This window comes from Opisthocomus hoazin, chromosome 9, assembly GCF_030867145.1.
Source record: "Opisthocomus hoazin isolate bOpiHoa1 chromosome 9, bOpiHoa1.hap1, whole genome shotgun sequence".
NCBI classification, from domain to species: domain Eukaryota; kingdom Metazoa; phylum Chordata; class Aves; order Opisthocomiformes; family Opisthocomidae; genus Opisthocomus; species Opisthocomus hoazin.
The window spans coordinates 43,431,448-43,456,542 of record NC_134422.1 but is presented as its reverse complement, the minus strand read 5'-3'; the positions used below and the strand labels follow the sequence as shown (position 1 = coordinate 43,456,542).

The following is a 25,095-nucleotide window of genomic DNA, read 5'->3' as shown; positions in this document are numbered from 1 at the left end:
CATGGCAGAAAAGACGGGCTAGCTCCTTTGAAGCCAGAATTGGATCATGGTTACCACAGACTATATATAAAGTCCAGTTTTCTGACCCTAGGTACCAGAGCATCCGCAGAACGATGACTAACGACAGGCCTGAGGAGCATACAAATGCCGTGGATGGAGCTGGAGAGGAACCTGACTTTCATCACTCTAATGCAGGTTAAAACAAAAAAAAGTTGCGGTTTTTTTTTTGCTCTCTAAAGGGAGCACTCATCTCGTAGGTGATTTAATGAGAGTGACATAAGGCAGAACCTAACTTCTGCCCCTGCAAGTCTGGGTGAAAATGAAACCATTTGTTTTCATTGCTAATTTTGGAAGATTGTGGCTCAGCCTGTTCAGTTCGCTGCAGAGATGAACGTGAGATTCAGAGCATTTTCTGTCAGTGCCTGACTGGGTAAAAATATAGGCAGGACATCTGCAGTGATAAAGTGTAAAGTTGTGTGGTCTGGGTTATAAAGATTTTGAATCTGCTGCTGCATTTTGGAATGGCAGAATGTAGGATTAGAAAGGACTTTGGGCAGTCATCGGCTTCATCTCCCTGCCGAAGACAGGTAGGATGAGCTATGCCTAAACCATCCGCAGCAAGTGCCATCTCATGGTTCTTGTAACTTGTTCTTTGGTTGCTGGACATTCTGCAACTTTTTTGGACAGTCTGCTCACACCATTTTGCTTATGTATTCCTAAACCTGTTACTTCCTAGTCTTTCCTCGTGGCTTGTGTTTTGAGGTCTCCAGGTAGTTTGTTGCCCTACTCAGGATTGTCTTGAGTTGGTCTGCAGCTCCTGAGGAATATTTTAGAAAAATAAATAAAATTATGACTCTGCTGTACTGAAGAGATTGCAGAAATGTCACGTGTCTTAAGTACAATGCTCCTTGTGCGTTCCTGCATAATTACTGCTTTCCTTCTGATAGTTTGACGCTAACCACCGGTATTCAGGTTTTTGATCTGCGAAGATCAGGTCCAGACCCTTGTGTGCAGACCTTTGGCACAGATGCCTGCTTCTCTTCTGGGGCTTGTGCAGCTGGTTATGCCCACCTGCACACAGGGCTTTGCGCTTTCCTGATGGGTCTCTGTGGTTTTGAGTCTTGTCTGTCCTGCAGTCCAAGTACTGCAGCATCTCCTAGTTGGAGCAAGTTCTGTCCTCCCTGTTCACTTGTTAATAGAAATAATGGATAGGACCAGACCCAGACAGATCTTAGTGGAACAGTATTTGGTGTACTCCTTTTGTTTGGTGTAAATCATAACTACTCTTCAGGACATTTTTCCAAACTGCTGTGTACCCCTCTCCAGGTGGCTTCATCTGTTTCAGGTGATTTTCTCCCTCAACATCATTCTGAGAGTATTATGTAAACAGATTAAAGGCCTTAGGAACATCAGAATATGTGGCCGTTACACCAGTCAGGTAGTAGAAAAGAACTTTGTTAGTTTGCAATGATTCATTCTGCAGAAATCCTGGTTATTTGTGTTTCTCTGCTGTATTCTCATTTCCTTAAGTAGTTTGACAGTTGGTTCATGCGTCTGAGAATAGAAAGTGTGTCAGCTCATCTATAGTTTCCTTCATCCTTTTTTTACCTACTCTTAAAAATGGGTAGAATATTTATCCCTTTTCTGTTCTTCTGAGACCTCCTTCATGCCTCCAAAATAATCACCAATATCTCAGATATCTCACCTGGTGTCCTGAGTGTTTTATATTACGTTTGATCAAGCCCAAAGGGTTTGGAAATCTGGGATTTGCACCACAGTCTTTAACCTGCTTTTAACCTATTCTAGCCGAAGAAGAAAGTTCTTTCCTCTTCTGTTTTTAGTTGTTTTGGTTGTCTGCTCAGTGTTAACTTTTTGAATGAAGACAGAAGGAAAGATCTGTTTTAGTGAGCTCTAAGCATCATTACTAGTTTTGCCTCTTGCTAAGAAGTTCTCTCCTTGGTCACCTTCCTGCGACAGATGTAGTAATGCAGTTGTAAAGTTACTTTGTTACCCATCCAGTCCCTTGGGTAGTTGCGTGTTATTACGTGCTTTGGCTTGGTTTCTGGATGTTCTTGATATTCTCTTACAATACTCTTTCCGAAATTAATACCCACGCAATGCCACCCTTAAGAATCTTGAGTTTCAAATCACTGCAGAGCTTGTGATATTTAGCCAAGAGCTCCCTTTATTTTTTTTTTTTCTTTACTTCTGCCTTAGCCTTTTCCTCTGCTCTCTGTGCGCATGTGCAGCTCGGTGGTTTGTCGTGCTGTAAACAAATAATTTTAAAGCAAATTCAGGCTGAACCCTAGTCAGGAAGTTCAGCTGAATAAGCTTTTTGTAGATCAAACTCATAACCCTTTAAACTGGAGGAAAAACCCACCTGGTGACACATTCAGGTTTCCAGATTAGCTGGGTTATGACAGGGGACGTGTCTGCAGCTGCTGCGTGAGACGTGAGTGGTGCCCACCCAGGTGTGGCACCCCTAGGGAGGTGACGCGCAGCCGCCGCGCGAGCCCGGGACACGCTCCCAGCCCGAGCGCGCAGGCACAGCTTCGGGGGCCTGTGCCGCGCTGCTGGCGCTCCGCAGACCTGCCTGCTGTGGGACGGCTTCGGGTCCACTGTCGGGAAGTGGCTCTGGAAATCCTCTTTTTCATTTACTTTTCCTTTGCTTATTACCCTTCCGGTTTCCTCTGATGCTTGGAATGAAGGTCTTTATTTCCCCCATTCCCTTTTTCCCATAACATTTACCCATCCGTATTTAGAATTCTACTCTGTCTTTTGTTCTTGTCCTCCTGCTTTATAATTTCTTCTTACTTTTCCCTCGGTTTGGAGTCTCATTCACTGCCCCTCTTCTCCTTTTCCTGCCTGTGGGTTATTGTGCTTTGATATCCGTGGTGTCTGTGTTCTACATGATAGATGTCCATTTGATGGGGAAGTGTGCAAGTACTGCAATGTAGAAAAGAAAGGAACTGTGAAATGGAGAAGACGGCGTGCATTTTAGAGTAACATCACTGCAGACCCAATCTGAATTTGCCATTTTTCAATTACATTAAAATATGTATTCAAATGTCCTGTTGATTTTCAAAGATAATTGGAGGCAATGGTTGTAACATCGTGGCAGATACCACTCATAATATATTTTCATTTCCTGGTACTGTTGAAAAATCAGTGCACTTCTGCAGTTGCTAGGAGAAGACCCAACTGTTTACTGAAACTCGAAAGGTACTTCCCTGGCAACCTGTTCCTTACTTACATGAGCTGCTTCAGTACCGTGTCACATCAGGGCTGTGTTAATGGCAGTGAGTTATTGTTTGTTTTTAAAGGAGGAATGAAACCTTTTTAAGTTTTCAATGACTTTTATATCCATTACTTAGCATTTGAAAAATAGCTTATCTGCCTACAGCTACAGTATAGCAACATAGGTGCATCTTACACACAGGCACATGTTTGGTGACCCAAATCATTGGATGTGATTTTTTTTTTTTTTTTTTAATGATCAGTCACCAAAAGCAACAAGTGAGAGTTACTAAAATCGTGATATTTTCAGGAACTTCAGTGCTATATTAGAACAAATTCAGGTATGCTTATATGAAGAATACTTAATAAATCTGAAAGAATTGTATAGCTAGTGCTTTTGTTGCTTGTGTGACTCAGATCGATGCAGTTGCTTGCGGTGATGTTTTGGTGATGATTGTCACTGGAAGTCTTTGTCATTCACTTTGCTGTTAGATTTTCGAAGAGAGAATGTGCTGCCTCACTCTACCTCCAGATCCAGACTCACTTTATTGCTCCAGTCTCCTCCTGTGAAATTCCTTATCAGCCCAGAGTTCTTTACAGTGCTGCATTCTAACCCTGTGAGTATAGCGGCTGCAGGTGGAAGCCTCTCATAAATCCGTGCCTGTGAAAACAGTTGTCTCGTGTGCAATGATATTGCTCAGTGTTTGGTGCTGAGATGCTGGTAGTACGTAGGGAGGCTGGGTGAATTCAAACACTGATCATCATTCCTTGCAATTGGTGGCGCTCAGAGTCATCCTGGTTGGCTGTATAGCTTCTGCAGTTTTTATTTTTCCACTCAGTTCTTCATCTGTCTTCTGATACAAAACCCATCTGTTTGTCGAAGCAATAGCTTTCTTGCTGTGCTTTGCAGAGGGCGAGAGATGATCCGGAGAATGAAAATGATGCTTGTTTTTTAAGATCACCTTGCTGCTTATGGGATGATCTGTTTCCTCCAGATTGTCTGGTTGATATCAAAATATATTAGAGGTCACACTAAACAAAAAAGCATCTTAATATATATTTTCCTTTTTTCTTTTTCTTCAGTGCTTCTGCTTCTATAGTTTTTATTTCCATGTTTCTCTTTCTTTGTGTAACAGGATGTATACTGTAAACAGAAGTAATGGAATGAATAATTAGTTGTCTGCAAGCACACTTGTTAATAATTCAGTGCTTTTTAAATTCTGAAAAAAATAAAAAAAATATTTAAACTACAAAGCAGGACAGAGGCCAGAGAGTAGAGGTGTAGGGCCACAGGGTGATTTAGGCAGCGGCACAGTGCAATAGGAGGGCTGATGTCTTCACTTCTCCCGACTGCCAATCCTGAGAGAAAGACCTGGTTTCTGGTCGGCTGGATTTTTGGGGGGGCAAGGACGTTAACTGTTTATTTTGCCCTCTTATCTCAAGTTTTCCCTATTCCTCAGTGCTCTCCCTTTACTCTCTTATTTTATTTTGATTATATAAATTACACATGGACATACAATGATAGGGTCTTTCTGAAAAATCAATAGGTGGAAACAATATTTGTGTAGATTTGTGAGAAGTTCTCCAAGCTTGTGTATCTCTGTCCTGCAGGAAACCTTACGAGCTTTAGTGCAGTACTCCATGGCTGCATTTGACTCATTATTCCAGAAATCAGAGAATATCTATGAAATCTCTAAAGCAATTTTAGCGTTACAGAATTCTTCACAGTTCTGGGGACAAGGGTGGAATGTAATACATTTCACACTTTGCTGAAGTAAGTCTATATACAAACTTTTGTATATCTTGAGCAAAGTAAGAAACATCAAACGCTTATCCCAGGACCTCAGGAAGAGGACCATTTTCTTTTCATACTGTTGTGGCTGAGTTGGAGATTATTTTTAAGGTTTTATAGATGATTAGATGATTTATTAACAGTGGAAATGCTGCCTTTTGTAGTAAGAAGACATTTCATCTTTTGAAAGTATTTCCTTTTGTTGTTTATTTCTCAGAGTGCCTACCGCATGTTTACAAACAACACGTGTTTGAAGCACATGATCACCAAAGTCCGGCGGGACACCCACCATTTTGAGCGCTACCAGCACAATCGGGACCTGGTGGGCTTCCTCAACATGTTTGCCAACAAGCAGCTGGAGCTGCCGAGAGGCTGGGAGATGAAACACGACCATCAGGGCAAGGTAACCGCCGGGCGCGTGCGACACTTGAGTGCTTGGTCGCGGATTAACGAGAGCAGAAGTGCAGGCGGTTCGTTTTATCCTGCTTTTGCCAAAAGATGGGAATTTCTTGGCTGTGCTGACAAAGCATTGTATGAAAGGAGGAGGAGACTGATAAGTGGGCATTAATCAGTACAAGGAAAATTGCTAAAAAATCTGTAGCCATTTTACACTGAAATAAATTGCTTAGATTCCCTTGGAAGTTTACAACTTCTTTTGAAAAGAATTACCTGCTGTGTAAATACAGGCAGTTCAGTGAAGCTCTGTGGAGTTTTGCCTGTGTAAAGTGTGTACCTGTAAGAGAATTTAGACGTAGAGTTACTTTATTATTAACTACTGAGTTTTATTTAGTTACTGTTGAACCATTTGTGTTAGCTTTTTTCTTGTTTGACTGTCAAGCTTTTCCTTAGGGCTTTTTTGTTTCCCTTCTTCAACCTCCCAAGTCTTGAGTAGAATTCATTAGCATGCATTATTTGCACTTTTTGTCTGTAATAGCTAACCATTTCCCTAGGTGAGTCCTCTACCTAAATGCTAAGTAGGTCCACTGTGCATCATTTTCCGAGATAAAGTGGATGCACTTAAGACTGGGATAGCTCTGGGGATGATCACTCTGCTGGTTATATATTGGTTAATGGGCAAGAAATTGTATGTAGGAAGTTTCGTTAATTGGGATCTGGAATAGCTGCAAGTCTTACTACTTTTTAAAGCAGGTAGCACTTTTTGGTTTCCAACAAAATATGTTAAAATAAAAGAACAGAAATTTTTACAGTAGTAATGCAACTTTACTGTAACTTTAAGCTAATGTATCCTCATTATCTAGAGTGTGATTTTTCTTTGTGGAAAATAGGAGGGTTGCAAACAGACTGTACTTAGCACGTGAGGAAGCGAGAAGGCTGTCGGCTCCTGTGAGAAGTCCCAGTTGGGACTGTGGGCACATTAAGCTTCTCGGTTCTTAACGGTTACCAGTCTTGGTACAGTAAGCTGTGAGTGTCCATACAAATAATGATCTTGATGCTTGAAAAGGTTACAGGCAGATTCTAAACTGAAGGGTAGAAAGAGCTGGAGGTTTTTTTTTCTTCTTGGATATATTAACTGTGGAAAGCACTGTGTTTTTTCATTAGTAACACAGCTAGGAATGTGCAGTTATACTAACCTTGTTCTTTGCCTCCTTCACTCTCTTCCATTTGAAGTGATTCTTTTTATATTCGATGCTTCAGAAGCCGGTTTCCTCCCGAAGAATGCAGCAGTTTTCAGTTGACTTTAATAGGCACTCCGTGTAGAGAATTAGATAGACCTTTGGATTTCTGGTGTGGGAGCTGGTAGCAGTGATGCTACTGCAACATTAATCAACAAGAGAAAGCACTGAAGAGATCCCCGCTGGGATTTCTTCACTTTGAATGAGGCTCAGGATTGTTCATTTTTGTTTTGTTGTGTTCCCTTTGTCAGAAGTAGCACTTGTGGTCAGCAGAAAAGCCTGTTCACCACTCCAGAGAGATGATGGCCAGTGCATGGTGAGACCAGAGCCTGATGAGACCAAAACGAAACTGGAGTTGCCCTTATCAAAGCATAAAGCTAAAGACAAGCAAGTAGAAATTAGCCATGCCACAATATATAATCATACTTCCTTTCCCTGGCTACTCTTTCCTGCTGAGGTGGGGCTTTCCTTTATTTTCCCCAGTAAGCCGTAGTAAGAGGCTTGGTGCTCTCTGTCACAAGGCGCAGCGGTCGTCGTCCTGACCCGTCTGCAGTGCTGAGCAGTGGAGTTTTTACTCCCCGGTGTTCGGTGCGGTCCGAGTTGCTTGTCCTCTTTGTGGGCTGTCTTCCACGGTCAGCTGGGGACTGCCTGCCTCTGAGCTCCCTGCAGAGCTGCACCACGAAGCCCAGTTGCCCGCTCCTCTGTGTATCCCCTACAGAAGATAAAACCCGCTTGGCACGCGGCTCTCCCTGGAAGCTCTGGTGTGACTGGGACGTAGTGTCTGGTTGGCACTGCGGATGAGCCTTCGTCGCTCGCTGACCTCAGGGAGGCCGGAGACCGTCGGAGAAGGTGGTGGGAGGAAGCATCGTGCAGGGTAGACGTGTCCGTCAGCGGAACCCAGTCCGGTGGCTTTGCAGTTCTGCACGGCTGCGGGCAGGTGCGTACACACGTGTGTGCGCAGTCAGGCAGCCCAGGGCATCTGTGCAGGATGTGTAAGCACGCGTTCGTATTTTCAAGCCAGATTCAAACATATGTGCTTTTTAAATAGATCCCTGCAAGACATGCAAATACAGAATAAGCTATTGTAGGACTTTTTTTCTTTCTGCAGTGAAAGAATCCATTGTAACTGATTATAAATGTCTTCAGTGGGAAGAAAAGGTATTTTAGCATGTTTCATAGACTTTAACTGGGGAGATAACTCGGGCAACTGTCCGTGTTTGATGAGCTAAGTGTAGTTTTGGCACTTCCCATCTTGTGTAAGTCTCTTCAAGCGTCATAGATTTAGGGATTGTAGCTAGATGGGAGTTATGAGAGGAATTTTTTTTGAAAGGAGGCTGCGAGCCACGCTGTATTTTGAGCTGTGTGCCAGTGTCCAGATTAGCCCAAAGCCTTGAAGCGCCAATGATTATCTTCACTGAAGCTTCAAAGTACTAATTTCTGTTTTATTTTACAGTAGGCTGCTGCTAGCTGGCCTGCAAGCATTTATATTTAATAAGACATGATTGTCTTTAAGTTAATGTTTAAACTGAGTTACATATAGGAATATAATGCTGAAGAACACTGCATGCAATATTAGATTGCTGCATTAACTCAAAGAACTGTGTAGCACAATTCTAGGTAGTACCTTCTTCTATATCCAGGCAGTACCTTTTATTTTCCTAAGTGGTTTTGGAGTATAATATTGACTTAATTAAATCAGTGTTTGTTTTGATGGAAGTGCTTCGCATCTTATAAGTACACATAGACCAGACTAGATAAAATAGTCAATGTGGGGATGTTAAAAAAATCCCTATACCAACCACCTGCTAATAAGTGAAATAAACCTAACCATCAGGAGCAAAATTTTCAGAAAGCCTGGCTAAGCTCCAGCAGCTGCTTCCAGGCATTTTCCAGGCCAAAACCTGGAATTTCAGAATGGCTTTCATTCTGCTTCCCACTGCTTTCATACTCTCTGTCGGTATACTTGCTCTGCGAGGGACAGTTTAATTGCTTGTCAAGGTGAGCAAGCCCTGCATCAGGCTCAGACGATGCCGTTAAAATTGCGTTTGCTGAGTGCGCTTCGCAGTTTTTGAACTGCGGAACAGTCAGTGTCCCGTGTGTGCCTGCAGCTGCGGCAGGCGGTGGAAAGGGCGGCCTTCCTTGCTGCCCAGGTGGTGCGAGTCCGTGCTCGTCGGCGCGGGTTACGGGAGCAGGCGGTGGCTGTTAGGGCTGCAGGAGGCTCGCTGCCCGCTTCTGGAGTGCTTCCGCGGCTTTGCAGCTTTGCTGTCCCTCCATGTGCTTTCCCTTCCTTGGGAAATGGAAGTAGGAACGTTTTCTCCCACCACAATCCGTAATGGTGTTTAGTTGCTGTACAGCATGACACGCTGGTTGGTCTCCCTGCCTTCATGGCAGTCAGAAGAATTGCATTTTCTCTGGTCTGTCTGTGCCAAACGGTCTGAAACAATGGCTTTAGGAATACAGTGGGATGGCGTCGCTGCCGAAAGAGCCAGGCCCGCTCTCCTCTCCTCCCCAGCGGGCTGCCCGGGGTGAGAGGAACCAGCGGGGAGAGGGCAGGAGCAGAGCAGGCGTGGCCGGGACCTGCTCCCCGGCTGGGCTCACTGCGTGGCCAGCACGAGGCAGGAGGAGGCTGCGCGAGGGGCGAAACAAGGGGGGAAGGCGAGAAGGTTCCCTTTGCTGACGCTGCTGTACTGAGCTGTTTATGAAACTGTGGTCAAAGGACCTCGCTGGTATCCAGACACAGAAATGGCTCCCGCAGTCCCCGACCACCTTGCTGCGGGTCCAGACTCTGCGATTCCTCAAATCAGACGTCGCTTTCCTCTAACGCTCTGGCTCAAAACTGGGATCTTTTTTTTGCCGCTTCCACGTTGTTCCAGCATTGTGACTGAGAAAACCTGAAGTGTGTTGAAACAGAACAGTGCTGCTTTCCAAGGGCAGCACTAGCACTGGAAAAAGTTTAAATTGCAGGGCTTAGAAACCTTTTTGGTTCAAGTTGGACAGAACCATAGGAGGCTTTCATTTCCCAGGGTACGTGCTCCTGTGACCTTGCTTTCAGCAAATGGCTGACCAGCCAGTATGTGGTAGTTCTCACCGGTTGCCTGGTTTAAATGTTTTTGTTGCCATCATCTTTGTGTCCCTGACTGGCCTTGCTTTTTGTTTGCTTTTTTGCCTGAAACGTTAGTGAACTTAGAGTGGTTGTAGCGGGAGGATGGCAAAAATGCCTGTCGGCCTATAATCATAGGTCATTGCAGGATGTAATCATACACTTGACATAGATACACCCACTTGTGTTCGTAATTATATGGTAAATAGTTCACAAAAGGGAAAGATTTTGCCAGTTAATGACATCTTTTTAGATGCTTATATGGAAATGAAAGGGAGAATACACCAGATTACTTTTATTAAACATTTAATTTTTCTCTTCTTGACAATCATAATAAAGCTTCCTACTTCTGATGTTTGTCAGATGAGAATTTCAAAGGGCTTTATAGACAGGAATGAAGTAAGGCATTAAAGAATTCACCCCTCCAGTGAGATGGAAAACTGTTATCCCACTTCTGCCGAAGGGAAACGCGAGCCACGGTGACGTGAGGAGGATTTTCCAAAGCCTCACATCGGCGAATGAAACCTCAATCCTGAATAAACATTAACCTCAGGCATATTAAAAAATAAAAAGTGCTGGCTATCAATTCCTTCTGCTTTCTTCTTCTCTAGGCTTTCTTTGTTGACCACAATTCCCGCACCACCACGTTCATTGACCCGCGGCTTCCCCTGCAGAGCAGCAGGCCCACTAGCGCGTTGGTCCATCGGCAGCACTTGACTCGGCAGCGCAGCCACAGCGCTGGGGAGGTAAGCTGGACCTCCCCTGCTCGCCGGGACCCGCCGGGGGTTGAGGCTCATCCTCTTCCCTACCATTCCGTTGGCAGTTCTGTGTTGTGAGGAGCATGATGCTTCTGTAAGCGTATGGTACTCATCCACAAGTATTTATTATTTTCTCTGCTAGCCATGGTTGCTTTTGGAATGTATGGTTTCAGAGGAAAAAGGTCAGACGTGAGTTTCTTACTTCTAATTTGCAGTAATCCCGTTTAACCACAGGAGAGCATCTGATCACAGATTAACAGTATCTGTATCCTGTCTCTCGCTGTCAAAATATACATTATTGTCTAGCACGGTGTCTGCCCATATGTTGACATAACTTGGCAAATAAGAGGGGGGAAAGAAGTGCATGTGTGTGTATATGCATCTAGATGTGTCGCTTTCCGAAGAAGTATAAAAGAAAGCTTCACCATGCGTAGGCTTATCAGGCTGTTGTATGTGTTTGCATAGGTATTTCATCTCTACTTTCTAAACAGAAATGCATGGAAAACACTGTTTTGTTGAGATGTCACTGTGGACTGTTTTCACTGGCAGCCTCCGTGTTGGTGCAACTGTTTTTTACTGGTGAGCAAGTGTAGGTGCAGTGACTTCAGACTTCAGCTGTGCTGTCTTTGACCTCCATGCTGTTGGCTGCGAGTTGTCTTTTCAGAGAAGGGCTGTTCCATGCCAGGCATCAGAGAGAGTTCAGTTTAGAATAGCAAGAGAAATGCTCTGATTTATGCTTTTTGTAGCTCAGTCTTGTGGCGGATGGAGTTCTGCCAGAGGTCTTGTTTCAGAGCAGGCGTGAATCTGCCCAGCCGCTTCTCTGACCGGGCTTCCGCCGGGCTGCAGCGAGCGAGCGCCGTGCCACGGCTGCGTACCTTGCCACATCCTGTGGCAGCCTGGTGTAGTCACCCACCGTACTTTCCGCCCTCCACCCCCAGCGTCGGATCTGTTTTACAGATGGTTTTGAATAGCAGTTTCCATCAGTTTGGTGATGTGATGTAGGCACTGATGTCTTACAGCGGGCAAGGAAGCTAGAAGTGTCTTCATATAGCTATTTAGATCTGCGATAGGGTAAGGCAGGTGTTTCTGTTGTGATTGGTTTATAACAAGGCAGAAATATTTATTTTTTTTCTTAACTTTACCCAATATGCACTGAAATTACCTTTCTTCAAGCAGCATGCAGAAGCTGGAAACTGAGAGATTTGTGTCAGCTGTGCTGCTGAAGTTGTCAGTGCTGCAAAACGAGCGTAGTGTGTCCTGCGGGAAGTCATCGTCCATACTGCACGTACACAGTGCTGTCAAGATTTCCCACTCCACCTAGAGACGTGAAATTCCTTAAACCACGTTTCTACATACAATTTTAGACGTATTTCCTTGATACTGTTACATTAGTAACTTGAATAGAAGTATCATTCCAGATAGGAATCTCCACCATAGCAATTCAGCACAGTATTCCCACTCTGGGATTAAGCATGTGGTGATGTTCATTTGTATGCACGTGTCTCAGTCTGAACACCACTATTTCTTCTGCACTGATGACTTAGGTACTGCGTATTTGCAGCTGTTTTTCCTGTTTTTAAACCATTGCATCAAGGAAATATACATTATTGCAAAAGATGAATACTTAATGAAAGAAATTCTCAAAATACTTTGTTTGGATTTGCCCTGCCACGAACTTCGATGTTTTGAAGCCCCTGACCCAGTTTTTACAGGGAGATGCTCTAAAGCAGACATGAACCAGTGTAAGGAATGCCTTTTTAGCTAAAGCTGAACTGCAGCCTGAAGCTGGGGCTAATAACAGTGGCATTCCTTTTCCAGCACAGTGCCTACAGGAAATCATTTTCCATTTTTCTGAGAGTATGATCAGAGAGCACGAAGATCTTGGGAGATATCTCGGGACTTTTGCTTCTTCGTGATTTCAGAGACTGGATTTAAAAACAACCTTTATAATCATTGGAGCTTTTGTAATAAGATGTTTTAAAGGTCTTTAAGTTTGGAAGTGTAGAGCAAATGCCAACCATTACATGTTGTGGAGTCTCCTTCTCTGGAGATACTCAGGACCCACCTGGACAAGGTCCTGTGCAGCCTGCTGTAGGTGACCCTGCTTCGGCAGGAGGGTTGGACCAGATGACCCACAGAGGTCCCTTCCAACCCTGAACATTCTGTGATTCTGTATGAGCTTAGTTTTAAGCACTGTGAGTTCTCCCTTCCATGTACGCGCGTGCCTGCGCTGGCAGAGAGACGCTGACTGCGGTGACTTGCGTGTTTCCAGGTCGGAGAGGACTCCCGCCATTCGGGACCGCCAGTGCTGCCGAGGCCGTCCAGCACGTTCAATACAGTCAGCAGAGCTCAGTACCAGGACGTGGTGCCCGTCGGTATGTCCGCACACGGCCGCTTTCGGAGGAGCTCCCCGTGCCCGAGTGTGTCATGTTGGTGTGCACGGCTGGGTTTTTCGTTTGACGTGGGTGGGTGGGAGTTCTCATCTGTTATGATTACTTCTGGCCATCAGCATTTCCCAGTTCCCGTCCAAATTTCCCAGTTGTCCAGTTGCAACCTGCAGGAACGGTTCTGAGAAGTGTCTGTGCAGAACCAACCGGTGTGAAACCTCAACTTGCCCAGCTCACTTGCTCTGAGCAGTGACGGGCGGAGTTGAAGCCAGTGAGCCAAGTTGTGTCCCAGTTGGACCACATGTATTCCCGGTGATTTTTGTACAACTTCTGGGCATCTGTTTTGGCAGGATTCCCGAAAGTGTTAATCAGCTTGGAATTAGTCATTAGCTCAGCTTCTGTTCTCAGTTACAGACACACAAAGTTACTGACTTCTGTGCCACCAAGAACAGAATTTAGCTTATGGAGTCGAACAGCTGTCACATTCTGCTGAATCGAGATAAATTAATCCGATTGACTATAACTGGCCCTTTGTACTGTGGCGTGTTTACTTGAAAATCCTTGCTCATTTAAGCCCTTCCCCTTGCCACAGGCATGGTGTGCAGACACTGCAGGCTCGACAGTTACTGAGGATTTGATACGGGTGTTGCCAGTGGCTGTTTCATGCTGGAGAATGGATCTCAGTGCAGTGAAAACCAAGGTCCCTCCAATTTTATTCTAGCAATAAATATTCTAGTTCAGCCTTGGCTAAGAGTGTGAGTGGTAAAATATAATAGAAATTACCAACAAAATTAGAGCTGTTAACAGTGGGAAGGACGTGTCACAGTCAGATTTAGTTCATAATCAAGAAGTGTGTTCCCTAAATGACAGTAGGATCGGTAGCCTTACATGAAAAAGTAGTAGCACGACACTGCTAAACTTAAAACTGCGACGACGAAGTCTGCTGTCGTTATTGTTCAAAACTCAGAAGGAATGCAGGCCTGTCTTTCGGTATCTCCTTGTTTCAGCATGATGTTTTTGTTGATGTTTTCAGCTTACAATGACAAGATTGTTGCGTTTTTGCGGCAGCCCAATATCTTTGAAATTCTGCAAGAGCGTCAACCAGATCTTACCAGGAATCATTCACTCAGGTAATAAAATCAGTGAAGTCTGCTATTCCCGTTTCAATACAAAATGCTAATTAGAATTAGTTTCTTTCATGAAGATTAGCAGTGGAACATAACAATTTGTAGACTTTTAGAAGTTAGGATATTTGATTAAGGTAAAGTATCTTCCCTTATACCTTTCCTATGTTTCTCTAGAACTGATGCTTCAGTAACATTTCTTATACTTCCATGAAGATCCCAGTTTCATTTTTCCTAGTCAGTCTTTTAAGACCTTGATTTAGGAACTGAGTGGAGTCCATTTCTATTTGACGCTTTGTGAGACTGACCAACGCCGATGACATTGCTGTAACGCTTGATCAGTTAAGACCAAAGTAAAATCCTGCACTATGAATTCTTTCTGTCTTTCTTTTTTTAGTGCAGTGGTTAGTACAACTGTCTGGAATCTATTTTTTCAGGACCTCAGTGCAATTGGAGTAGAGTGAGGATGTTATTAAATATTATTTTCACTATTACAGTGATTGCATAGGTGAGGAGGAAAATCAGTATGTGGCCAGTGGAATAGGACAGAGATCATTTGAAAAGATCTCTTACGTTTTCTATCTAAAACAATTTCTCAATCCTGAAAAGAATGAAGTGGTAAGAAGTTGAGGGTCTATTAAAATATACGATGAAAGTATACTAGAGGTAGGAAATTGTTGTTCAGAGGTTTTACGGTGGAGTGAGAACATTCTACTTGTCATGCTGTTATTGAGCATGTAGCCAGGATCAAATCTCATTGCAAGCCACCACAGAGAAAACTGGGAGGCTGTTAAACCATGTAAAAGGCTTCTGGCAAAGGCATCTATTATACGTTAAACATGATTTATATCATAACAGATGGTGAAAGGCACGTATTTAAAAAACTATCATTGAAATCACAACTGTCATGGGTAACCCTGACAGGTCGTGCAGTGCATTCATTTGGAGGGCTGCATACGTTAGTTAACCCAGAAAACGTCCTCCTGATTCCTGGTTTCTGGTGTTGCTGCCAACTAAATGCTAAGATGTATTTTGTAATCCACTGTTTATCTCCTCACACCTTGCCGCTGGGCCCTGCTGTAAGCTGTAGCAGGCCCTGGCAGTGGCCAGCTGTCCCTGCCCTGGGCACACCAGGGCCGTGCTCGCAGGTGGCCAGCACACGTTGGCTTTGGCTCAGCAGCAGGAAGCAGCCACAGAATTGCATTCGGTGTAAATCCTAAAAATCTGTGTGTTACCGTGCTGGGAGTTTAGGATGCATGGATTCCACCATAGTGACCAGACTGGGTGTGGGAGGAATGGTGCATGCTTGGGTGGGACAGAGGGGCAGATGTAGTACACGGGTTTTTCTGGAGGAGCTCTTACATGCAGTGTGTTAGGAAAGCCCCGCTTTTAAAATCCCAGGTGTGCACTGCAGTGGGTAGCTTGCGTTTGTACAAAGGTTCAAAAAATACAGTACTTTTTTAAACAGTTCACTTCCAGAATAGTAATGTCCTCCCGCAGGGCGCAGCCTCCTGCGTTGAATTCAGGGACATAGCTAGTGCAGACTTGAAAGACTGAATTTTTAAAAAATCTTTTTTTGCTGGTTGGCTGGGTGTACTATCTAGAGCAGCCTGAGCGCTCAAGAGATGAGGGCGACAGGAGAACGATTCCTCAGAACAAATTGGCTTTTTGGTTGTAATATTTTGCTGCTCGCATGGACACGGTCTGGCAGGGAAGAGAATGGTTTCTGAAAGAGAAGCATGTCCCAGAGGTTTGTATGCTAAACGCTGTCCTTCCCTTGTTGCTGTGGTGTCCGTTAGTGCCTTATTTGCAAAAGATATTTTGGAAGTGTTTTTTTGCTTACACAGGGAGAAGATCCAGTTCATCCGGACAGAGGGAACACCTGGGCTGGTGCGTTTATCCAGTGATGCAGACCTTGTCATGTTACTCAGGTAGGCCCAGCTGCTTTCGCTGCACGTACGGAATATGCCGTGGCGGCTGCTGAGGAGCCTGTCGGCGAGTAGTGTGGGCTGACGTGGTCACCTGAGCCTTTCCCCGTCAGTACTTGGGAGAGCTGCAACTCGGGGTCAGATTTTTGGTTTTTGTGATGTTCGGTTTCTAGATGGTGGCTGGAGGTCACGTTTTCTCACAGGAGTGGTGGAATCTGATCCTCGGTCCGAGGAAGGGCGAGCACAAGAGCGCTGTGCTTGTGATTTAGGTGGGTTTGCCCAGACTGCCCGTGTGGCATCCCGCTCTGACATGTAGGCAGGTGGTGTGGTTTAGACCTCCTCCCAGGAAGGTGCCTTCTGCTGCTTCGGGAGTGCAGCTCTTCAGTTCTGTGGGTTGGGAAGTCTGAATCCGTGACCTTCCCTACCGGAGGAGGGGTTTGGTACCGAGTGTCTCGCTGCCTCTGCACTGAGCCGCCAAGCGTTGTCCCCTTTGCTGAAGGAAATACTGTTACAGAGCTCGATAAATGGGAAGCTGCTGCTTTAATGTTTTTCATTTAACCAATAAACTCAAAAAATAAGGCAGTTTTTTGCTAGAATTAAACCCTTATATCTTCGTGTTGTATTCCCATCCATGGCAAAAGTGCATCAAGAAATTCCCGAGTACATTTAAAATTGAAGCTGGTGAAATAGGATTGGCGTTAGTAGTAGCATTTTGAGAGCAGGTTGCATAATGATAATCCTTTCTGGTCGCTAAATCTCTGAATTAATTACAGCTATAAAAAAATATCTCATTTTAAAGCCATGCTGAAGTTTCTTTTTAAATGGGAATATTGTTTCTTAAAAAAAATCTTTTAAGATTTTTGTTGTGTTGTATAACACACGGAGATGACACGCGTTTTACACAGAAATGTCTGGCTTCAGCTACTTGTTTTGAGATAAAGATTGCATGAATGATTTTGTCCTGGCTCTCTGACTGGATTTTGTTCCCCCTGGTGTTCTGTTAACAGCAAAGACTGCAAACAATTCTTATAGTGGAAATAAAGCAAATTCAGAATTTTGATTGCAGTCTTTCTTTTGTAGAAAAGCAATAATCAGTATAACTGATTTTTAAAAAAGTAGTAGCCAGTGCCTCCCTAGAATACCTTTATCATATTTTTCAGACTTTATTTTTCTTCACCTGCTTTTTTCCAAAAAATATACGTAATTGAAAACTGTTGCTGAGGGTTTTCTTCCTATTTTATTAATCATCGAACCTGCTATTGCACCGAGGACATAGTTTTAATAAAATGGTATCTACACATCCATTAGTTTCTCAAAATACTGGCTGCTATACCTCAAGACTGGACTGAGTAGTTGTGAGCTCCTTGTGAGTAAATGCTGGTGTAAAGTCAAAGGTGGGCTGAGTCAGAGTAGTGGTGTGCTGAGATGGTGAAATTTCTTTTCTTACCATTATTTAGTCTCAGCGGATTTTTACTTTAAACAGTATCTTCTGGGCGGGCGTCACCATGACGCTTGTCTATGAAACCCTGAAAAAAGGACACCCTAATCACGATGTCCGAGTCCTCCCGGGGCGCAGGACACCTGGGTTGTGTGTCTGGCTGGGCTGTCGGATGGCCTTGGGGAAGGTGTACCCATTTCCTCACCTCTCCTGCTTCGTTGTCCTGTAGAGCACTCTGCAGGCCTAGTAATGGGTGGCTGGAATCACTAGGTGGATATTTTTCTGTCTTGGGAACACTGTACATTTTTTCACGTGCTTCAGTGAATATAAAGTTGCAGCTAACTAAAACCAAGCAAACCAACCCTGAAGTCTTTAGGGAGTGAAGGAGATACAGTGCCTCACATCTTTAAAAATACTCCAAGAATGGCATTATATTATGCTTCGGGTGTTGAGAAGAAAACATTTTTCATTTTCTTCTTCCAAACACGTTGTTTGGTATACAACACGAATCATCATCCTAACTCTTCATTTCATCCAGGATTGAAGTAGTGGTGTATATTTTATCATGTTCTCAGCAGCAAAAATAGAACTGGGAGGAAAGCGACACATGGTCATGAATGTAGAAAGAACCGTCAGAAAACACCCGTTCCAAAATGAGCCTCATGCAACAAGTATCTCTAGGTATTTGTTCAGTGAACAAACTTAATAAGAGACATCTGTTATTTGAAGATTGCTTTCACTGGTTGAGCTAGACCTATAGTAAAAGATCGGCTCGTGATTCTTCTGTAGCTCAAGTTCTGAAAATAAATTTTACACATGATCCCAACAGTTTATTCTTATCTGTGTTGTGTTCAACATCAGACACAGGCTGTGATATCAGATCCATGCTGATATTAGATATTCTGTCTCTCTTTGGATTTGCTTGTGTCGATTTTGGGGAAAAGACTGAAATTTTAGTGTGTGTACAGACCTTGTGTACGTAGATGCAGTGATTAGGCTGCGAAATGTTTGTTATTTTTCTCTTAAAAGTTGTTCAGTGATAATAGATGAGCCATGAAATAGCTTAACCTGAGCAGGCTAGATGTGATACCCGTTTCGGCAGCAGTGTTGGTGTGAGAGATAAAATAGATAAAAAAAGGAAGTGGCTTGTTGTGCCAGCACGCTTCCTCTTGAGTGCACTCAACCATTCCGCTGTGGTTCTGCGTCCTGGAGGCTCAGGACGTTTGTCCCCGTCCCTGCTCTCTGCACAGCATTGCAGATCTGCCCGGGGAGTGTGTGGAGGTTACTGACCCCTTTGGAATGAGAACACAAGTTTAAAAAAAAAGGGGGGTGGGAGCAGATTTTAAAGGCCGATTAACTGTATTTTAACCTTGAAAACAGACACCACGTCATGTATAGCGATGTCCCACAGAAGTAGTAATTACTGTTGTCTAGTACTGAGCTTTCAAGTCTGATTAACGGAATGGCAGTGAAGTACTTTGTAGCAAGCTGAGTGCGTGTGGTGACAAGGAAGCAGGCCAGTAAGGAGAGACTGATTCCTGAAAAGTGGGAAATGCCATTCATGCCGATAAACATGTTCTTTCTTGTTTGCTCCTTTTTACCAGCTTGTTTGAGGAGGAGATAATGTCGTACGTGCCGCCACATGCCTTACTTCATCCTAGTTATTGCCAGTCCCCGAGAGGCTCGCCGGTGTCTTCGCCTCAGAACTCTCCGGGTGAGTTGCTTCTGCAGGGGCTGTGCGAAACCGTGCCTCACGCTTGGCCAGGACCAGTTCCTGACCAGTAAAGTCAGGAGCGCACGCCTGCTGCCTCCCCAGAAGTCAGACAACAAAAACAACAGAAGAATTGTTTGACTAAAATTTTTTTGTTTGCTTTCCAAATTGAAATCTGTGGCAGCCTAAGGCCGAGAACCTACGATTTGGAAACTGTAACCCCCTCTTTGCGGTTCGCCGCTTGGAGATGGGTGAAGTTAGATGAGCTGAAGCGCCTTCCGAGCGGTCGGTCAGCTTGTTGGTGCAGTGCTTTCCTTGTGCTGGTGCCTGTAAGACACTGCGGTAGAGCTAGTTCAGTTTACATCATGCTGCCTGTAATGACTTCCCACCTTTGTGAAGATGCAAGTTCTGTTGCTCCAGCAACAGCAAGGATTTAGTCTGATTTTTGAGCAAAGGCAACAAGCGTGACTGCATTTGACTGTCAGACTTGAACCTTTGCCTTGGGCTCACGAGATGGTTTGCCAGAAGAAAAGATTGGTGCATTACAGCTGCAGAGGTGGTGATTTTGTTTGGATGCGTAAAACATGCAAACTTGTTCTTCGCTGACATGAGACAGCTACGTGACTGCTCATGCCAGGATCCTGCTGCCTAGAGTGTTAAAAATATGAGCTTTAATAACTGTACATTGAAATGCCAGTGTTAGTGGGGCGGTGGGGCCATGAGTGACAGTTTTATATACGGCCAGATCGTTGTCTCTTAACGTGAGTTCGAAAGATAGCGTGTTGCAGCTGTGTGGAAATACACGCGTCCGAATGGAATGGAATTGGCATTTCACGTGTTAACTAAGTTGTGGATCAGAACTAAATTATTTCAGATGTGACGAGTTCCATGTGACCTCTGAAGGCAAAGTATGGCAAGTTGAAGTTCATAGATGTCGCTGTTTGTAGTGTTCTCAAGAAGATAACAGATAAGTAAAATCACTAGAGTAAATCAGAAGTGGCTTAAGGGGATTTCTACATATTTGAGAACAAAAGTGTAGATAAATGTAGGATGTGAGCAACTCTAGGTAGTTTCAGACAATAAGAAAATTTTACCAGAAATTGTACTGTGATTTTTATGGGCATTTCCCAGTCCACAATCATAAAAAGCTTTGCCTTTTCAGGAAACCAGATTGAAACCATTCATAAACGTCTCCTGAGTGGTAGCTTTTACTGCTGCTGGACCAAAGACCTCTGTTGGACCTATTCAGAGGCACTATCTGAAGATCCTAATGATCTTAGGGCATTCTGCAAAGCAGCCAAATACAGTACTCGCATGTACTGATATTTTTTGATACATATATGGTTTAGGTATAGCTGGTTCCCTTTGTTGAAAAGAAAGGAAGAATGAAAGCTGCATGTATGCGTCTTATTTCCAGCTGCAAACCAGGCAGTCTTTTATGAGTAAAAACAGTTTGGGCTTTCAGAGCTGTAATTTCTTCATTACTAGTACATGCACCAAAGCATGCTGTGCTCCAACAAAGTAATTTCAAAATGCGTTCAGTCTTCACCATGTGATACTCTCATCTGTTCCTCAGAAGCAGCACACAGTCAGGGATGAACAGCGATGGTTTTAGTCCCGTTCTCCTTAAAACTGTAATCTCTGTTCTATGTCATGGAAAAATATAGAGAGCGCATTGAATGTCCCTGTCAGTCTGCAAGTATGCAGTTTCTGTTGGTGTACAAATGACTTTTCTGATGGGAAGTTGTAAATAGCCCGTCGTTTCTGTGGAGGCTCTGTGATTTTTGCCAGCTAAGCTGGCTGTGCTGCCCTGCACGAGGTTGGCTGTTAAGGATCCATTGTTCACATCGGCCACAGGCAGTTGTACGTGGCCTTTCGAGAAGGATGAATGGGGATGAAGCTGCTCTGTCTATCTGCTTTAGAATATCACCTCTTTGAAAATCACATACGATTATCACATTGGTGGCGTTTTTTAGCTCTTCTGTTAACATCTTTTGTTCCTAAGGTAGGAAATAATCACTAGAATTGCCCCGGAATTTCTTGGCATACGCATCTGACCTGCAATGAGGACGTGTCATGTGCTGACAGAATGATATACTGCTGATTTCTGAACCGTGCAGTAGTGTGTTACCAGATTTATGTTCTGCGGTATCCCTCAGCAAGAACTCGCTTCAGGGGTTAAGGCTAAAGTATGCTTTGGTTGTGTTTTTATGGTGACTACATTTTTGTACCTACTTTGACCCAAAGCGAAATAAACAAAGTAGGGGGGAAAGACGGGTAATTAAAAGGCTGTTTACAGTTTCAAGTTCTGTAAGTTTTCTGGAGGGTTCAGCTGAGTGTACCAGTAGAAGCCCGTGGTGCTCTCAGTAGAAAAGGGAAACGGCTCTAGATGGATCAATGACCACGATTTGTTTTTCCGGAGGGGTCCTGCACGTTCCCCTTGGAGCTCTGAGGATCCCCTGACGCTCCCGGTTCCTCTCACACATCGCTCTCAGCCGAGAAGCAGCAGCAGGCGTCTTTCAGGTCAGATAGGTCTTTTCAAGAGCTGTGAATGGCATCCAGCGTCAACACCGAGCTCCGGGGTTGTCTCTCCGAGCTCTGCAGAGAGATGGGCTCTGCAGCTTCCTCCAGCAGCCACTTCCGCAGGACGCGCTCGCCGCCGCTGCCGTCAGCCCCGCGCGCTGCGGGGCTGAGCAAGCTGCCCTCTTCCCCCGGGCTCTGCCCGCAGGCGGAACGGATACGCCTGCTCGCTCTGCCGCAGCCTGAACACTGCCTTCTCATGCCTTCGCCTGTAGTAGCAAGAAATGCTTCTGCATTGGCTTAATTTCATACAGGGAGCCAAAAGAAAACTCCCATGAGGAACTGACTGTCACTGAAAAGACGGAAGTCTGCAGATACGTGCTTCGAAACTCTTCGTTTCTGTTCCCACTGTGTTGTGGGCCTGTTCGATGGCCACCAGTTGCAAACAAGTAGTTGGCAGCCTGTGTGTACTGTAGGGTGTGAGACATTTTAAACGTCCCCTGAGTTTTGGGGGGGGGGATGTCTACACAGACGTGCAGAGGAGGAGTTTAAGGTTATAAAAATGGGGGGTGAGAAGATGGATGTTAAACGGGCTGGGATTAACTGCCTCTTCGGCACGCTATCTTGCAGTCAAATCAGTGGAAGGAATTTATCCAGGGAGGCAGTGGAAGTTCTAACAGTTGTAATGTTCGGAATCGATCAGGCTAAACAGGTAGGTTGTATGTACTAGAGCTGTACATGCAGATGTGGAGGCATGCTCCCTTTTTTTGGCATACAGATATCCTCTCTCCCTGCTTTTAAGAATTTGACCCTCAAAAACAGTTTTTAAAAAAATAAATTCACTTAGAGGACCATGGTGTCTGTTCCTGCAGTCACACATGAAAAGTTCCACAGACTGAAGTGAGTAGTCTTTCCATTCTTCCAATACTTTTCTGCCTTGTACTTTCTGAAGGAAAAACTTCTACAAGGGAATTTCCAAAAGTCTTCTTTCTTCAGCTTGATGTATTCAGCAGGGGCACAGCAGAGTACAGTCTGTTTATGCTTCATTTCTGAGTTCTTGTTTTTCCTGATAATCTGAAAACCAGAACAGAGCAGAGCATTCATTACATGAGCTATTTTAAAGGTTAGACGTAAAGTGTACTTGACAAACAAAAGTGGAGTCTTTCCAGTTGATGGTGCTGGGTTTTTGATCCATCTTTTGCATTGACCTGCATTTGATCTTTGAAGACTTGCTTTAGAAAGGTGGGACTATTGGAAACAAGCAACCAAAAAGTCTGGGACGCAGAGCAGGTCTGAAGATACGCAGCTTTTACTATTTGTAAGCCAAACACATGCCGTGCTTTCTGCTCTTAAGGAGTCTTCTCGGTAGAGGATGGGACGTTACTCCGTTCGCGTCACTACAGCTCATTCTTTGCTTCTTGCTGCCTGCAGGTACTCAGCGTGCCAACGCCCGGGCTCCGGCTCCCTACAAGAGAGACTTTGAAGCCAAGCTGAGGAACTTCTACAGGAAGTTGGAGACTAAAGGATATGGACAAGGCCCAGGGAAACTGAAGTACGTTGAAGAATCTCATGAAACTGGATTTGTTTCTCGGGCAGCTTGCCTTGCCTTGCGCGTCTGCACGCTTCTTCCCATTAGAAGGAATGCAGAGGTCATGGTTACCCTTGCACTTCTGGAAATGTAAAGCCTGGCGGTAAAGGCGTAGTGCCAGCACGTGATTCGTAGCAGAAGGCACAGCAAGTTCTGAGCACTTCTGTTCTGTGTTTCCTCCAACTATATTTTCATACAAACAATATTACCAATACAGTGCCAAAAAGCTCTTGGGAAGAGGCATGCAGAACAGGAGGCACCTGAATTCTTGCATTATAGCAGTTGCTATGATATAAACAGTTACGTTTTCTCATGTCTTTTTCTGTTGAAAAAACTAGATAGGCTTATCTTTTGTACATCATTGCCTGTATTGACATCACAGTCCTCTTAAGTAATGAGGACTCATAAAATTAAATGTTACTGAATTTTAAGGATCGCGTTAAAAAGCTGCTAATATTTTTACTTCAGCACTCGGAATGCTAGAGTGCTTGGAGGTCTTCCCTTCTTCTTGTATTTGGTAATCATGTGATTACATACGGTTCTGTTAAGGATCTTTATCATGCGATACTGTCGTTATTTTGTAAATTACCAAGTCTTGTGCCAGCTACCAAACTCTCGTAGTTTGGTACTCTCATAGTAGCCATGACATGAGGCACTAGAACTTTTTTTTGACTTGTCTCCTATTAGAACAGGAGGGCAGGGCTTTTGGGGTGGGATTTTTTTCTTTCTTAATTTCATTTTCCCCAGCCAGTCACTTCTCACATTTTGCAGGAATTTGTGCAGAGCTCAGAGTTCGTTTATGTGAGCTTGTTAACAGTTTTCCACAACTGAAATGGGACTAAAATGGGATTGTTTAAGCAGTCGTAAGAGGCAGGGGTTGGATGCTGTCTGCCTATAATGTAACGAAATCATAAGCACCTAAAGCTTAATCTGTGAAAGTTTTGTCCTGAACTTGGGCAAGCAGCTGGTAGAAGAGGATGGCGTGTGCTACCTGTAAGAGCCGTTGTGTTTCTTGCACCTTTTTTCCCTGACCTATTCGCCATCACGTTGCGGATTTTTAAGCAGAACAACAGGTTGATCATTGAACAGAAGCTTTCACCAGGTTCCTTTCCCAGGCATACACCAACCTGCTCATTTTTCCCAAAGCAAGACCTCAGCTCAACCTGCAGACCGCCTGGGTCCTCTTGTTGCCCAGGTACCTTCCCAGTTCCCGGCCTCTCCGCACCGGGGTCCCTGCGGCACAGCACGGAGCAGTCGCTGGCTGAGCTCTGCCCAGCAGTGGGGCCAGCACGGGCTCTGCCGGAGGCTGTGCGGAGGGGTCCGCGGCCTCTCTGCGCGCAGCAGCAGCTCCCGGCGTTGCTCTGCCTGGCCAAGCAAACGCACACGGAAGGCACTATTTGAATATAAAGCAAGCTAAGTTTCAGGAAACTAATTAAACACTTTTTTTTTTTTTTTTGGTGGAAGATAAAATGTTCAAGTAAGGAGGATTCTTTCACATCGTATTTTAGATCTTCATGACACTTCCTCACTTTCACAATTTTCCTTTTGGATGGTACATTATGTTTTCACATGTGGTGCTTCAGTCTGGTTTCGGACAATTGCCTTCCCTTGTAGACTTTTTGTCCCGTCAGTTACACCGGGGGAGATGTAGGGATGTGTCATTCTGGAGTCACCATTCAGTGCTTTCCCAGAGTTTTATCTTTTTCCTCATTAAGAGATTGGTTTTTACATAAAAGGTTAGATTCTTGGTTACAGTAAGACTGACTGAGAGGCCCAGCCTTACAAAAGGATTTTAAACTTAATGAAAATGACCACTTCAGGACCTTGCCCGTTGAAGCCTTTAATTTACGGAAGAACCAGGGCAGAAAAAATTAAACT

The 25,095-nt window shown here is 44.3% G+C and overlaps 1 protein-coding gene across 2 annotated transcripts in view; it reads left to right on the top strand.

Annotated features, from left to right (window-relative positions):
* HECW2 (HECT, C2 and WW domain containing E3 ubiquitin protein ligase 2) overlaps positions 1 to 25,095 on the top strand; it is a 176,462-nt gene that overhangs the window by 126,551 nt on the left and 24,816 nt on the right. For both annotated transcript variants that reach the window (XM_075430809.1, XM_075430811.1), the window contains exons 12-20: positions 92 to 195; positions 3,730 to 3,854; positions 5,247 to 5,432; positions 10,375 to 10,509; positions 12,794 to 12,896; positions 13,942 to 14,038; positions 15,880 to 15,963; positions 19,003 to 19,112; positions 23,061 to 23,181. In XM_075430809.1, coding sequence (XP_075286924.1) covers positions 92 to 195; positions 3,730 to 3,854; positions 5,247 to 5,432; positions 10,375 to 10,509; positions 12,794 to 12,896; positions 13,942 to 14,038; positions 15,880 to 15,963; positions 19,003 to 19,112; positions 23,061 to 23,181 — 1,065 coding nt within the window. The remainder of the gene's footprint in view (positions 1 to 91; positions 196 to 3,729; positions 3,855 to 5,246; positions 5,433 to 10,374; positions 10,510 to 12,793; positions 12,897 to 13,941; positions 14,039 to 15,879; positions 15,964 to 19,002; positions 19,113 to 23,060; positions 23,182 to 25,095) is intronic.